The sequence below is a fragment of the Hyla sarda genome, chromosome 10 (assembly GCF_029499605.1).
Source record: "Hyla sarda isolate aHylSar1 chromosome 10, aHylSar1.hap1, whole genome shotgun sequence".
NCBI lineage: Eukaryota > Metazoa > Chordata > Amphibia > Anura > Hylidae > Hyla > Hyla sarda.
The window spans coordinates 73,276,904-73,293,502 of record NC_079198.1 but is presented as its reverse complement, the minus strand read 5'-3'; the positions used below and the strand labels follow the sequence as shown (position 1 = coordinate 73,293,502).

The following is a 16,599-nucleotide window of genomic DNA, read 5'->3' as shown; positions in this document are numbered from 1 at the left end:
GTCCCACCCCGGCCTGTGATAGGCTGAGCCCACTGTCATGTAAGAAGCCGACCAGAGCTCCTTACATGACAGTGGGCTCAGCCTATCACAGGCCGGGGCGGGACATCGCTACGGCCGGTGATACGCCGATGGCTCTGCGGCGTCCTCGTCCCCAGGAAGTGGAATGACGTCAGCACTGCCGGACCGTAAGGCCTCTGCCAGACCAACGGGGGCTCGTAGGAAGGTATGTATGAGTTTACTTTGTTTATTTTGGAGGCCCGGGCATATATAAATGTGCACCACTGCAGTTGTCCTTTAATGCTCTTATGCCATTATACCTCCTCCCTCTGATCCCCTTTTGCCATTATTCCTCCTCCCTCTGATCCCCTTTTGCCATATCAGATAATAATGGCACAAGGGGATTAAGATGGAGGGGGGGGGGGGATAATGGTACAAGTGGATTAAGTATTGCATTAGTATAAAGGTAAGCACGCGCCATTATGAAAATAAGTAATTTTATGACTTATTTTGTCCGCGGGTACCCCTCGTGTCTAAGTTCCGCACGAGGGGCAGCAAAAGGGTGAAGGAGGCTAGATGTCCCTCCCATCAGCGGAGAAGTGGGGGAAGCTGGCTATCCCTCTCATCCCCCGAAATAATGAATGTGCTGTTGCTGGTCCGCAGGTGGCATCTATTTAACATCTATGACCTGACATTACATAGCATCCCTACTCACCTTTCTTTTTTCACATTTTGTGTCACATCACACTACTTGTGCTTATCATTTTTTGGTTTGTAGTGTAACCTATGGTGACCATTAAATGTATGGTACCTTTTTTAGAACAGATATGAACATAGCCTTACTGGTAGGGAGCTAGAGGTTGGTGGGTGGTTGTGCATGTAAAGGAGTATGACTAAACCCAGGGAGGCTGCATTCAGCTTTGGTTAATAGAAGAGGTACTGCAGAGCCCACCACTTTTTTGTTAAATGTGTTCTGTTATGTTAGGGAAACACCACCAAAGTATTAATTCTCATTAAATTTTTAGATTAATGAATGTTTGGAAGCATTGGAAAATGCTGATCCACAGTGGATAATATAAAGCATTTAGATGTTTCAGTGTTGTTTCAGTTTACTCTATTTGAGGCCTAGAGAGTAAAAATAGAGAGCAGTCAAGGCTGTTACCTATTGACCCAGGATATAGACACCACGTGAATCACTGGGGTATATAGCATCATATTGCGACTGTTTTGTACCATTTATATTTGCTATGGAAAGTGAAGTAGAACTCTGAGAACTTCTCTTCTTTTTTTGCTCTTTATACAGGTTCTCGAATCTTTGGAGAAAAAGCATTTGGCGAATCTGGAGCAGCTAAAAGCAGAAGTTCTGGAGAAACATCACAAGGTCTGGATGGCACTTGGGTTTTGTTTATTTTGCCTGCTTCTCTGCTACTCTTTGATTGTTTATTTAATCTATATTTGTAGGTAGATTTGTGTTGTACAGTGAATACCGGCATTAGACATTGGAGTAACTCTCCAATGTATATGTCCGTTGTACAGCTTTCAGAGCTGCTACTTAAAGGGGTACTCCGGCCCTAAGACATCTTATCCCCTATCCAAAGGATAGGGGATAAGATGTCTGATCTCGGGGGTCCCGCCGCTGGGGACCCCCACAATCTCTCATGCAGACACCCACCTGTGGTAGCTGCACAGAGCAATGTTTACTCCGTGTCTGAAGGGTCACGACTATAGGGCCGGAGTATCGTGACATCACAACTCCGCCCCCTTGTGATTGTCACTTCCCGCCCCCTCAATGCAAGTCTATGGGAGGGGGAGTGACATCACACGGGGGCGGAGTCATCACGTCACAATACTCCGGCCCTGTGGTAGTCACGCTTCACACTCGGAGCCTCCAGCGGAGAGCTCACAAAGGTGGGTGCGCAATGACAGATTGTGGGGGTCCCCAGCGTCGGGACCCCCAAGATCAGACATCTTATCCCCTATCCTTAGGATAGGGGATAAGATGTCTTAGGGCCGGAGCACCCCTTTAATGGCATCCATCATACATAGACTTCTATGTTAGAAAACCATGCACTGCCGGTCTATGTTGTATCTCCAAAGTCAAGTGCAGTAGCATAAGCCATTTTATCCAGCAAATTTACATAAACCCTAATAACAACCCGAAGAGTGGCCAAATAGGATCTATGGATATGTTTAGTGTGTACACCGGGAGTTTTTAAACACATGTATCAAACATGCACCAATACCGCGGTGCAAAGAGGCAGGATAGCCACACTATACACACAGATAGTGCATCTCTGGGGTCTCTAGGGGAGGGGCTGTATTACATCACTTCCTGCAGATTGTCTATGAGATTTCCGTCTTTTATTATTCATTTGTTCCGCTGCCATAAAGCACCCACACCCTGCTGTGTTTACTATACAGGAAGGAAGTGTATACCTCCAATAAAGCTGCCTATTGGGAAGGTGTTAGAAATAAAATATATGTTGCTACAATAGAGAAGACAAGTCATTTATTAAGTATAAATTATAAATGTAATTTTTTAAATAAAATGACATACACAACAAATTTATAGATATTCTGTCACCAACTATTCTAAACTGAAATAAAAGTATATAAGAGTCAAGACCCTGATTCAGAATAGATCTCTCTTCTGTGCCAACTCGCATACTATCATTAGCTATAATTCCAAATATTTATTTTACATGCTCAGACCATTAGGAATCCTCTCAATTATGTATACAACCTTAGGGGTCCTCTGTATGATCCCTGTCCATCCTCTATGATTGACAGACGCAGTTGAGTGGTGTGTAGTGCAGGCCAAGTCCAATAAATATCCATATAGAGGAGCATTGGACTGGGCACGGTACTAACAATATTAGTATAGAGCTTGTGGATATTTCTCAGAATAATAGTAGGGGAATTTGAAAAAAAAAAAAAAATGTTGTTCCTGATTCATTGCTTGTTTATTAGACTCTGTTTGCACCTTTGTAATAAACACCATTATCAGCATTGCTGTGTCTGGCACTCTCTCTAAGTGTCAGTTTTGCCCCATTCTGCCGGCCTGGCCGGCTGCCACTTGTGGCACAGTGGGGGGGCGTTACATTGTTACTGGTGAAAATTAGTTTGTTGATTGTTTAAAAATGTTTGTATATTTAAAGGAGAACTCCAGAATACAAAAAATATCCCCCAAAGAAAAATAGATACATACCTTCCTTCGCTCCCCCGGTGCCTCCGGTAACCCGGCTCCGGTCTCCACCACGATCCTCTTCCTGGTTGCCGGTGTTCGGCGAGTCATACTGGGCTCAGCCAATCACCGGCCTGCAGCAAAGTCCCGACTCGGCCGGCGATAGGCTGAGCGGCAGTGTGGGAACGCTTCGAGACACAAAATTCTTCACTACACCAGCACCTGCTGCTGGGGCCGAAAACGTCACACTGCCGCTCAGCCTATCGCCGGCCGAGTCGGGACTTCGCTGCGGCCAGTGATTGGCTGAGTGCAGTAGGACTCGCCGACCACCGGCAACAAGGAAGAGGATCATGGCGGAGACCGGAGTGGGTTACCGGGGGAGCAAAGGAAGGTATGTATCTATTTTTTTTTTTTTTTTACTGCCGGCAGTATGGGGGACAATTTTTGTATTCTGGAGTTCTCCTTTAATAAAGAAATCCCACCACTAGGGGGTCTCTATACCTACTAGGACACTAATCAGTCCTGCAACAGCATCAGGCTTGTCCATAAGTCATAGACAAGAGATGACTCATGTACAAGGCTGTATGAGCAGAGACACCAATCTCCTCCCACCACAAGGGAGGACACGCCCCCTTCCCTTGAGAGCATTTCTTACATTGTGAGCTAATGAAAAGAGGTATTTTATAATAAATATTGGTGATAGAGGCATACAAATTAGATGTACATGGTCAGGATTACTGAGTGACATATTATTTATTCATTCATTTATTTTTTGTGGCATCTGACAGGTGCGCTTTAAATACAATACAAAGACAAAAATTCAAGTCTAATACATTATTTATTTATTTTTTTACTGTTTCAGGAAGTTTCTGACTTGCAGAAAAAAGAGGATTCTGCAACACCGGGTGAATTGTATCTTGCTAACAAGAAAATGACCCAAGTGTTGGACTTTGAAACACAGGTATTATATAACTTTAATTGTAATAATGCAAGAACATGTCAGAATTTATTAAATTGTTGATACTTGGTTTCTTAAGTTTATGTGAAAAAAAAAAAAATATATATATATATATTTATATATATATATATATATATATATATATATATATATATATATATATATATATAAAATGTGTGTGTGTGTTACAACATACAATGCTCTTTCCTGGTTCATTGTTACTTGAAACAATACAATACATACACTTGCAGAGAGTGTGGATCCGTAGTCCAGACCATGGGTCATGTGAATGGCTGGAAGATCCAACCAATCAGAGTGGCAATTTCAGTGGTAAAACCCCTGTATAAGTGAAGTACATGCACTGATTTCCTGTCTAGTGGCGCCCCCCTACAGTATAGTGCAAAGGCTGTCAGGGCATGCTGCGAGTTGTAGTTTTGCAACAGCTGTTTGGAAAACACTGCCCTGTTCTGTGGGTAGAGGATGTTTTTTGTGTTTGGAATACCCCTTCAATCCCGTTTCCAACTTCCTGTTTAGATGAAGGACCTCTTGCAAGAAAAGCGCGAGGCCTTGCAGAGAGACCATGAACGAAAATTGGAGCATATGAAAGAGGAACATGAACATGCATTGGAGAAGATGTGGAATCAGCTGGAGAAGGAGGTAGGTGGTGTATTTATATATGCACTATTATCTTTAGTCTAGGTTTCCACACGGGTTTTTTTGTGCCTTTTTTTTTTATTTATTTTTTTAGAAGACTGCCACTGCAGTTTTTGAGCCAAAGCCAGAAGTGTATTCAAAAGGAATATAAAATATAAAGGAAGAATGCATACTTCTCCTTCCTACTGGATCCACTTCTGGATTTAGCTCAAAAACCTGTGTGGAAACCTAACCTAATTGGAATAGCTATTGCCTCACCACAGCAGACAACAGACAAAGATATAGATCAACTTCCATGTTAATAAAATATTTCTTGCAGCAGTCTTTAGAGGATATTTTTTTTAACAATGTCCACATGGCAAATGGATTACATGTGGCTTATATTCATTCTATGTCCATGATATATTTATTTATTATCCTTTAACATATGGCATATTCTAGCACAAAGGGTCCTTCCCACCATAGAATCCACAGTTTAAGTCTCCTTATTTCGTACACGCAGAACTACAGTAAATCTAATTTAATAAACTTAAAATCAACCAAAACATGAAAACCCACAAAACCTTTGCAGACACAGGTAGAACATACAAACTCCATGCAGATACTGCTCTGCTCACATATGGATTTAGCTGGATATTCTTTCTTTGCCTACATTAAGGAGCAGACCCAAAGGTCCCAAATGCTGGAAAAATTAAAAGAAGAGTTGAGCAAGATAATGCAACTGAATGAACAGGAGCTTGAAATCCAGCGCCAAGAGCAGGAGAGGCGTCTGGAAGAAAGGCAGCGCAGCTACCAGGAACAGGTAATAGTACACCATTTGCCATTTTGGGCATTTGACTTAAATTTCTTGTTCATGGAGATTATAAACATAGACTGCAATATCTTAATTTTTTTGTGTTAATTCTTTATTTAGGAGAACAAGTTACAGGATTTAGAGCAAAACCTGGAGATCAGAAGAAAACAGATATTAATACAGACGGGTCATTTAGACAGCCAGGTAACATACTGCCTAGTCATTAGCAATTGTAACACTTGGACAGTTTTTGCCTTAAGAGAGTTAGAATCTGGGAAGCGAGACCCAAATTGGGACACTGTTATTTGATCTCTACTTGCCTTGTGTGAACCGACTCAAAATGTCAGGTCGTGTGGATAGTTTCATTATTTGGTGATACATATGATATGTTTTTCCTTTTAGGAAGAAGCTTTGGCACAAAAAAGAGAGGAACTTGAAGTTCAAGAAAAGAAGCTAGAGAAAAAAGCTAAAGTATATATCAGATATGAGTAAAACATCTTCAGTAGTGTTAAAGCGTAACTGTAATTTAAACATTAACTTTTGACATGTTTCCCAGGCATGTCAAAAATTTGATAGCTCCTGGTCTCTTTCCTGAGACCCGCAGTGATCGCTAACTACAAGGCGGGATACTTTGCGGCAATGTGCAGCTCACTTCCCAGTTGTCAATCAAATCCGACCTTTTTGCTATATGAGTTTACACAGCCAGCCGGGATCTGGCAGCCGGACGGACATTCAAGTGACTTCCCTGGCTTGTAACTAGAGATCATAGTGGGGCTCAGAATCGAGACTTGGTGCGATCATGTTGCTGGGACAAGTCAAAAGTTTTTTGTCTTTTTTTAAATGATTGTAACCACTAAAGTCAATACAGGAATATGGGTGCACTACTGTGGTAGATGTATACAATGACATTGGCTATCCCTCAACACTGATGTTAAAATTGAGACATTCGCCAGTGTATCCTTATATGAAGGACACACCAGAGCCCGCACACCAACGCCAAGGTTTCTCAAGATGGTGCGAGACCTACGCTAATCCCAAGTCCCAAGCTCCCCAAAGTTTTTAATATTATTGATGGCTTGTCGCATTCAAAGCTGCTCTGCCGATTATATATAAAACTAGCTGAGTACCCGGCGTTGCCCGGTTTTTCCTTCCCAATCCTTGTTGTGGAGGAAAATCAACAGAGGAAGCTTTTGATTTCATATCCCGTCCTCATATATTGTTGTCATATCCCGTCCTCATACCCGACCTTCTATCCCGACCTCCTATCCCGACCTCCTATCCCGACCTCCTATCCCGACCTCCTATCCCGACCTCCTATCCCGTCCTCCTATCCCGTCCTCCTATCCCGTCCTCTTATCCAGTCCTCCTATCCCGTCCTCCTATCCCATCCTCCTACCCCGACCTCCTATCCCGACCTCCTGTCCCGACCTCCTGTCCCGACCTCCTATCTCGACCCGTAGTATGTGTACATATCTTCAGCCGTACGGAAGTTATGTGGGAACATACATTTCCCATTGATTTGAATGGGACTTTAAACAAAAACCCAGACGCTCAGAAATGGGAGTAGTTAAGGGTTAAATTAACGATCCTATATTTTAAGTGGTCATATAAGTAACATGTGACCAAGTATTATCGAAATATCTTCAGCCGTTTGGAAGTTATGAAGTAACATATATTTCCCATAGACTTGTATGGGACTTTAAACAAAAACCCTGACCCTGGCAAATGGGGGTGAGTAAGGGTTAAATCACCTATCCTATGTTTGTTGTTGACATATAAGTAACATGTGTGCCAAGTTTCATGTTAATATTTTTAGCCGTTTTGGACGTTATTGTGGAACATACACATATATACATACACACACACACATGTATATATATATATATATATATATATATACACACACATACATACATACATACATACATACACACAATCAGACTATGATGGCATATATTGTTTGTGTTACCCCTTTTCAGCTCTCCAGTTGATACAATTTTAAATACCTGTAGGAAATAACAGCATCTACATCCTTTGTATCTCACTAAGACATTTAAAGGGAACCTGTCAGCTGCAATTTTTGTTCCAAACTGCTGACCATGTTAGATAGCTGTTAGGACAAGGAGACAGGTCGTACCTTTCCAATATCTGTATGTGCTTCTAAAACAAAAAAAATGTTTTTATCCTCCTGTGCAAAGTGTCAAAGAGGTGTTCCAAAGCCCCTGAAGTGCTAAGGACTGGAATCTCTCATATACACACAGGCCCACATTAATCATTGTCTATAGACAAAAAAGGGGCAAGCAGGGTTTTTGGCGCCTTTTTTTGCCCCTTTTTGTTTACACCTTTCTGCTGATTTTGAGTTGCAATCCACTGATTTTGGCAATAGACATGATATGGAAGGGATTTATCATTGCCCCTTTTTGTAAAAAGGAGCAAAATAATGCGCAAAGCCACTGAAAAGTCTCTAAAACTACACCAGCCCAGACAAGGTGTAGCTTTTTGGTGTATGTGTAGACAGAAATTTCAGAAAATGTGACCTGCACAAAATTTATCAAAGCTCTTTTACCTTTTAATAAATTTGGTGCTCCTACACATTATCAGCACACAAAAAAAGGTGTAAAAAAAAGGCTTCACTTGCGCTGCAATGATAAATGTGGGCCACAATTTGTATGTACAGCTCAGGAATAAGGTTTCGAGGATGAGCCCTGACTGTCAATCAGGCAGAGACAGGGATGGAAGGGGGTCGAGGGGGCGTTCCAGCCATCAGCACTTCAGGGGCTGGGGAATGCCTATTGACACTTTGCACCAAAGAATAAAAGCATTTTTCTACATTATGGAAGCACAAAAAGATATATAAACGTTAACATGTGTTTCCTTGATCTAACAGCTATGAGACAATGTCAGAAGTTTGGAAAGGAATTGCAGCTGGCAGATTCCCTTTAAATATTGTTCTTTACACTTCATAGAGTCTTAAGGATCGGGAAACCGGAGTAAAGGAGCAGAGACAACTTAGTGAATTATTGCAACTAAAACAAAAGGAACTTGAGGAAGTACAAGACCGGAAGTCAGAGGTGGAAGCTCAAATAGAGGTTCTCCAAAGCCGGTACAGCAATCTTCAGAAAATGGCAAAGTAAGAACGGTTTTCTCCGTAAAAAATAAAAACATCGGCAAGTATTGTTGTTATGGTACTACATTTAACAAATTTAATCTTCACAGTGGCTTGGAGGAAAAAGTAAAGTGGAAACGCGAGGACCTAAAGGAGTTGAAAAAAGAGGGAACAGTTAATCCAGCGGAGACAGAACTTCGCCTAGAAGATCTGACAAAATCAAACAGCCCTGTCCATGCCATTTCCTCTCCTGTAAGCATGTTTCCAGCCAATGTTGATTTCTGCATACATTTATTATTTGTGCCCAAGTTATTCAGACTCATCTATTCTGCCTTTTTGTAATCATGTTAACATGTAGATTCTTACATACGATCTTTCTCGGTCACTCTTCATTGGGGGACACCTTATAGATGAGTATATGCTTTTGCCACTAGGAGGCGCTGACACTAGGGAAAAAAAAAATCAGCTCCTCCCTGGCAGGATATACCCGCCCACCTGCAGTGAGGTCATCAGTTTTAGCTAGTGTCAGCAGGAAGCAAGACACAGGACTGGGAGCTAGTTAGATTCTTTACTCCCTTTTGTTTCCCTTTTTCAGGTAGGGGTTCAGGTGGTCTGCGTGGTTTCCTACACCATCTGTCACACATCACAAGGCTGTTGTATCTGCGGTTGGAGTTCTGGTTCTCCACTACTGTGCGAGGTTCCGATGGAGTGTCACGTTGTCTACAATGGACCAATACCTGTAAGCCAGACAGTGGTCTGCATGGTTTCCTACACCGCCTGTCACACATCACACCGCTGATGTATCTGCGGCTGGAGTTCTGGTACCTCACAACTGTGCGGGATGCCTGACGGAATGACTTGTTGTCTACTCTGGATCCATACCAGTAAGTCAGACAGTGGTCTGCATGGTTTCCTCTGCCCCCTGTCACAAGTCAGACGGCTGATGTATCTGCGGCTGGAGTTCCGGTACCCCACTACTGTGTGCGGTATATGTAGAACTGACCCAGCGTGTCCTACGGACCCTATACAGGTTGACAGGAATGCATTCCACGGCTCCTCTGCCTCCCTCTTCCTCCCTCTATCTCCCAGGGGGCGGGGTTTCTAGGCCTCCCCGTCCTCCCACCTTTGACAAAGGGGCTCAGTTATCGCCTATCTGACTGTTCCATTTTTAAAAAAGCACCTGGCGGTGTTATTGTTCAGCCAGACTGTTGTCTGCACGGTTTCCGCCGCCATCGGTCTCTAACCTCAGGGCTGCTGCGGACATAGCCAAGTTTCCCGTACCTCACTGCTGGGTGAGGGATCTGGAGGAGGGTCCCTACAGGTACACAGGATTGATGCCAGTTGGACAGTCCTTCGTCTGTTGGGTCTTCTACACCACCAGGTCGCCCGTTGGATAGGCCGCACTCTGGTAACCCGCTTTCTGTGGGAGTTTGCATGGGGTTAGCCCGTTGCGCTAAGGACTCCTATACCGGTCAGCCAGACGGTTGTCCGCATGGCTTACTACTACGTCGGGTCAACTACCATACACCTTCCACACCGTGGACGGTAGTTCAGGTAACCCACTGCCAAGTGGTCGTTTCGAGTGAGTCGCCCCGTGCTACTTCTTGGGCCTTATCCAACGCATCACATACTGGTTTGCAGGGTTCCCTACTTTCACTATGTGTTTCAGTTTGCTGGACCCGGCACCGCCATTATCCCTAATCCACATAGCCAGACACTGTCTGCATGGTTTTCTAATCCGCCAGGTCACCTCCCCCGTTTCTGCCGATGCCGTGGCTGTAGTCCGGTGTATCTCTTTCCAGGTGTAGTCCCGCAATGTGTGTATCTGTGGGTTCTTGGGACTTCTTCTACCTTTAGGTCAGACTGTGTCTGCATGTTTCCTGCTCCACATACATTCTTCATCTCCTGAGTCTGCGTCTGCAGCCTTGGTGTCTAGCACCTTTAAGAGATGGGGTTTGGGTTTTCTTCTGCAGGTCCTAGGGACTTTCTCGGCAACAGCAGCATCACTCTGTTTCCCTTTCTAAGGTTGCAATGTAGGTCTGCTAGAGGCATGCCACCCTGCCTGCCGGTCCTTTGGATGCCTGTGGCTTTATTTGTGTCTGCAGTCTTGGTACCCCACTTCTGTCGTGAGGTACCCATGTCACCATGGGTGACACCTTTCCTTCTGTTTGGTGGGGCGTGCCTCGGGGCTTCCGGTGATTTTGTTTCCGCAGTTCTGCGGCGGTTGAGCACCTCTGTTCTGGCCTGGGGCCTGCTGGGGTGTCAAAGTCACTTCAGCCCCTTCCTATGCCTCCAGGTACTTTTCCGGGGTTTTCGGTCCGGAGTAGCTCCGGCACCTTCTCTGTTGCCTTCGTAACCGTCTGAAATGGCTCTCAACGCATCTTGTATTTTTGTACAGCTCCAGTTTGAAGGATTTCCATCCCTCTGGGGACACGTGGCTCTTCCAGACGGCGATGGGTTGTCGCTGGGCCTGGTGGCTACATCCACCCAGTACCTGTCCCGTGGCTGTGGGGCAGCATTTCAGGGTACTTGGCATGAGTCAGTACCTATGTTTTCTCTCGTCCATCCTTGTTTTCCCTCCATTAGGAGGACTATTTTGTTGAGTTTTTTCTGCCGCCAAGATGTTGCCATCTCGATGTTGCTGCTCTATAGGTGGGGTTTTTTGCTGTCTAGGCTTGTGTGCTTACTGTTCACCATTGCAGCCTGACTCTTTTTATGTTTTATGGTTATCTGCTGCTGCTCACACAGCCTTGGCTCTCTCCTCTGGTGGGAGGAGCTTATGTCCTCTTGTATGTCCAGCATCAGCTGGTCTAGCCAACGTCTGTTGTTCGGGTCCTACTATTGCTTTTGTCTTCCCTCGGAGCAATCTCCTTGGAAGGGTGTGTTCTTCATTCCCTTTTGTTTGTGTCAGTTTGTACTGCACTCACTCCATAGTCTTCTGGAGTTACCTTCCTGTGCCCAGAGTCCCAGCTGGGTTCTCATTTGTTTCCCCCTCTGTTTCCGTTCTGGTGGGTTGTTTCTTCAGAGTGCTCTGGGGGTCCAATACTGGTTTGTCTCATTGGCTTGGACTCTGTCCTAGGATGTTGTGGTGTGCCTTCCTTTCAGACGGCTCTTCCGGTTCTTTGGGCCTTGGTGATGGTTAAGGTTTCAGGCATGTGTAGTGATCCGACCCAAACTCCTCCGCGATCCCATTAGGTGGGGTGGTCTTTATGTACTGCACTACTTCACTTCTTCATTTTTCGACATGGACGTTTGCCATCCGTGAAGTTTTTAGCGAACGTCTGTTCGGGTGTGAGTCTTCCATTATGGGTCCAGTTTCCAGATGGCTCAGACATCTCCTTTTTCCAGGTCGGTCTCTCTGATATCTGGGATTCCCCCTTTCCACTACTTTTATCCTTTGGGTCAAGGTCCTCCCGAGTTAGAGGGCATTCAGGTCATGGGCGGGCCCCTTGTTCAGGGTTTTTTGGGTCTGCAGCTGTTCTGTTCTTTGTTCTCTGCACCAGACCTCTCGGGAGCAGATTCAGTCTTTTTTTCCTGTGGTTTCTGGTCTCCACCTCCTGTGGAGATCAGGCGTACAGTGCTCTCCCTGTTGTGTTCCTGGGACTTTTTCCGATCTGCTTCCGGGATGGTTTCTGCCCATCTGGCTTTCTGGTTGACCCTTTCTGGTCTCTCTATAGGGACTGAGGGTCTTCAGTCTACAAAGGACGATCCGGATGTCTTGAGTCTTCAAAGGATGGTCCCTTCCTTTGCATCCTAGTCCACCTCCATGGACGGGGGATCTTCCAGGAGCTCGATTTCTGGGCCTGGGGGCCCGTCCGCTGGCCTTGTGGACTCAGGATTTCAGTCTCGGGACTGACTCCTTTTCTCTGGTGGTTGGTTTTTCCCACCCTAGGGGACTGCTTTGGTACATCCCATCTGTAAGGTGTCTCCCAATAAAGAGCGACTTTCATAGCCTTCATTGGGGGACACCGCACCCACCCATTTCTTCATCTTTTTTCTGGATTACTTTTTCCGGTTCTTCGGCTGTTTATCCGGGATTCCTTTCTAGGGTCCTTCGGACGTTTCTTGTTGGCTTCTCCTATTGCTTTGTGACAAAAATGATTACCTCACTGCAGGTGGGCGGGTATATCCTGCCAGGGATGAGGCGACTTTTTTTTTCCTAGTGGCAAGAGCATATACCCATCTGTAAGGTGTCCCCCAATGAAGGCTACGAGAGAGAGATTTTACGGTAAGCATAAAAAAACTCTATTTTGTTCTCCAGCATAGAAATATAATACTGTTGTTTATAGCACTGATTGTTTTTTTTGCTTTTTCTTTAACCTTCCCTCTTTAACAGTATCATACAGAGCTTCCAAAAGCATTTTCAACTCCTGTACATGTTGCTGGACTGGACTCCAGTATTGACGAGTAAGTTAGGTTCCAGATATATTGCCAATTGTTATAAATAATGGTATAAATACATTGCCAATAAGAATTATAATATTTATATAGCACTCAGTTTTGGGGGTACAGATAAGAATGAACATCAAACATTACAGTTAGGGATGAGCGAATCAAATCTGACAAATCCAAATCCGGAAAAATTCACTTTGGAACGAATCTGAATATTACCGCGATTCGATCTCATGAATCGCTTCATTAAACTCCATTTAGTGCGGTCCAGGCTCCAGGGCATCTAAGATGGCGGTTCCACATGTCAGGACATGGGGCAAGGAACGCTGGGAAGGCAGGAACATGGGTAGGCGGCATGACCCTGAATCACATGCAGCATGCAGCTTATCAGCAGCCAGCCACCTCTGTGATGTCACAGCCCTGTATTATCGGCAGTCATCTTGTGGCCAGCCATTCCAGCGTTCTGTTGCAGAGAGAGAGAAGGACAGAGAGCAGTGTGTGTTGCACAGAAAAGCATTTTTACAGCAGCGATTCACCTCAAGCCCAAATCCAGCCTAGAAGCACAATTTTGGGTGTAGTACACAGTGACTGTGTGCTGCAGCACTGGTGTGTACAACAATTGAAAAGCTAATAGTAGCCAGCCAGTTAGGGTGAGCAGAGCATTTAAATCCATAATCGCCTGCTATTAGTGCCTAATACAGGTTGAGTAGTGGAGTGTATTGTCCTCTATTAAGTGTATCCTGTGCGTACATAGGTGGTGTACCATTTTGTTGTTGTTAAACTCTTGCGGGCCTAGTTACTTTCAAAGGCCAGACAAAAGTACATACCTGCTGCTGTTCTAGACAAACACTGTTTTACGCATAGTGGAGTATATTGTACTCCCCTCATAAGTGCATACCACGTACGTACATCTACGTGGTGTACCATTTTGTTCCTGTTAAACTCTTAAGGGCCTAGTTACTGTGAAAGACCAGCCAAAAGTACACACCTGCTGGTGTTGTAGACAAATACTGTTTTAAGCGTAGTAGAGCGTATTGTCCTCCCCTCATATACACACTAATTATGTCAGGCAGAGAAGTGCCAGGACATGCACAGAGGAGTGGCAGAGGCCTAAATTCATCAGGCTCAGGCAGAGGTCGCAGCAGACTAGTACCAAGTGGCAGCAGGAGTCGCAGCGAGAGGCCTGAGCTCCCGGTATCAGCTAGCGGTCGTGTCTCGACCAGCAACCCATCTGCCGTCATCAATTGGTTAACACAATCATCCACTTAATCACAAGTGACATCTGACACCCCCAGTCAACAGTCGGTGAGTTCCTCAGACACAACCCTCAGTTGACATGGCCCGGGAGCAGTCCGTGTCCTCCCATTGCCTCTGTCCTATGCTGTTCCCTCCCCTACAGAAGTATCTTATGCTGTGGGTTCAACGCCAGTATTTAGTGAGGACGATCTACTAGGGGACAGTCAGCAGCTACTGCCCAGCCAAGAAGCGGAGGAGACATCCACCACTTCCTCCCCTAGGTGGATAAGTAGTGATGAGGAGAGTGGCGTGGGAGGTGGTGTTGCCAGCGTTCAAGTTCCTGAAGCACACACTTTTGAGGAACTTGAGGAGGACATCAGTGACTTGCAGACACAACTCGATGATGAGGAAGCTGATCGCACTTGGGAGCCAGGGGCAGAAGGGGCTTCATCATCATCAGGAGAAGAAGGTTGCAGGTTGCCCGTGAGGCAGCAGCGGAGCCAGCAAGGTGGTAGCATGGTTGGGAGTCAGCATGGTGGCAGAAGTGGGAAATCTGGAGCCAAACATGCCCGGGGTAGACCTCCTGCTTCGCGGCAGCCTACCTTCCCGAGAGGTAGTGGAACAGTACCAGGAGTCGGCAGCAGTAGCAGTCAATTAGTGCGGACTGTTGGGAAAATCAGCTACTTTGGGGGTTGGGCAGTTTTTCATCAAGCATCCGGAGGATGTTAACCTGGCCACATGCAAGATGTTTGGGCAGAAGGTGAAGCATGGCCAGGGTCCCAATGTTGGCACCACGGCCCTGCGTCAACATATGCACCGTCATCATAAAGCGGCCTGGGAGAACCGTGGCTCTAATTCGGTGGTCCAGCCTGCTGCATCACCCAGTGGCACGCCGCTCCCTGTTTCAGCCAGCCAAGGCTCCACCACCTCAGCCGAAGGGAGCTGTGTGTCATACCCATATTCTGTCGCTCCAGATGCTCCTGCTGCTCCTACTTCGACTAAATCTTTCCTCCAGCAATCCATCGGCGAAGCCATGTTCAAGAGACAACAGTATGCGCCCACTCATCCAACAGCACAGAAGCTGAATGTGCTCCTGTCCAAGTTTGCCAGTGCAGCAGTCCCTCCTTTTTCAATTGGTGGACTCTGCTCCTTTCAGGAACTGATGGCTTGTGCCGTGCCGAGGTGGAGAGTCCCAACCAGTCATTTCTTTCCTCATCCTCCACCGTGTCCTCAGCCTCTACTGCACGGATCAGTCTCAGTGCCCCTCCAGCATACCATGTGTGCAGGGCACGGCGTTGTCACGCTGTTCTTCACATGGTTTGCCTTGGCGAACGTAGGCACACAGGGGAGGAACTGCTAAAAGTAATTCATAAAGAAATCGGAGCATGGCTTATTCCACTAAAACTGGAAATGTCAATTATGGTGACCGATAACGGGAGGAACATCTTGTCTGCACTGCGACAAGGCAGCCTGAGACATGCATGGCACACATGTTTAATCTGGTTGTCAAGCGGTTCCTGAAGTGTTCCCCTCATCTGCAAGACATCCTAACAAGGGAAGTAAACTTTGCATGCACTTCAGCCACTCGTACACTGCAAAGCACACCCTCATTGAGCTGCAGCGTCAGAACGGTATCTCACAACTTAGTCTGATTTGCGATGTTTCCCCACGTTGGAATTCCACCCTTCATATGTTGGACCGACTATATGAACAGAGAAAAGCCATCACCGATTTCAATGTCAACCAGTGGCAGCTCATAAGTGACACCTGCCGTTTGCACAGGCCCTTTGAGGAAGCCACATTATTAGTCAGTCGCCAGGATTACGGGATGAACAACGTTATTCCACTGCTTCATTTACTACAATACGTGTTGGAAACGATGGATGGTCAGGGCACTGGAGATGTGGCGCCTACATCTCACGGCTACATGAGCCCTGTGGGGGCTGAACTGGAAGAGTAGGGGGAGGGGCACGGTGGAACACTGTTTTGGTTTCGCGAAATGGGCGGTTTTTCTAGTCATCTGAAAGTAGAGGAGGAGCAGAGGCAGCCAGAGGAGCGAGAGGGTATGAGGAAGGTGAGACAGAGGATCCAGACACAATGTGGCGGTATGCACAAATGCCACGATGCATGCTCGCTTGCGTAGTGAACGCCGAATTGTCACCATTCAGCAGCGGGATAACTTCTGGCTCTCCACCTTATTGGACCCTCGCTACAGGCACAAAATTGGGCACTGAGAGGGAGGAGAAACTAACCTACTACAGAGACATCATACGTAGTGA

At 45.8% G+C, this 16,599-nt stretch overlaps 1 protein-coding gene across 4 annotated transcripts in view; it reads left to right on the top strand.

Annotated features, from left to right (window-relative positions):
• Positions 1 to 16,599, top strand: part of CEP164 (centrosomal protein 164) — a 150,495-nt gene that overhangs the window by 95,272 nt on the left and 38,624 nt on the right. For all 4 annotated transcript variants that reach the window (XM_056542784.1, XM_056542786.1, XM_056542785.1 and 1 more), the window contains 9 exons: positions 1,301 to 1,378; positions 4,044 to 4,142; positions 4,674 to 4,796; positions 5,452 to 5,595; positions 5,707 to 5,790; positions 5,989 to 6,057; positions 8,553 to 8,716; positions 8,803 to 8,944; positions 13,029 to 13,099. In XM_056542784.1, the coding sequence (XP_056398759.1) occupies positions 1,301 to 1,378; positions 4,044 to 4,142; positions 4,674 to 4,796; positions 5,452 to 5,595; positions 5,707 to 5,790; positions 5,989 to 6,057; positions 8,553 to 8,716; positions 8,803 to 8,944; positions 13,029 to 13,099 (974 nt within the window). The remainder of the gene's footprint in view (positions 1 to 1,300; positions 1,379 to 4,043; positions 4,143 to 4,673; positions 4,797 to 5,451; positions 5,596 to 5,706; positions 5,791 to 5,988; positions 6,058 to 8,552; positions 8,717 to 8,802; positions 8,945 to 13,028; positions 13,100 to 16,599) is intronic.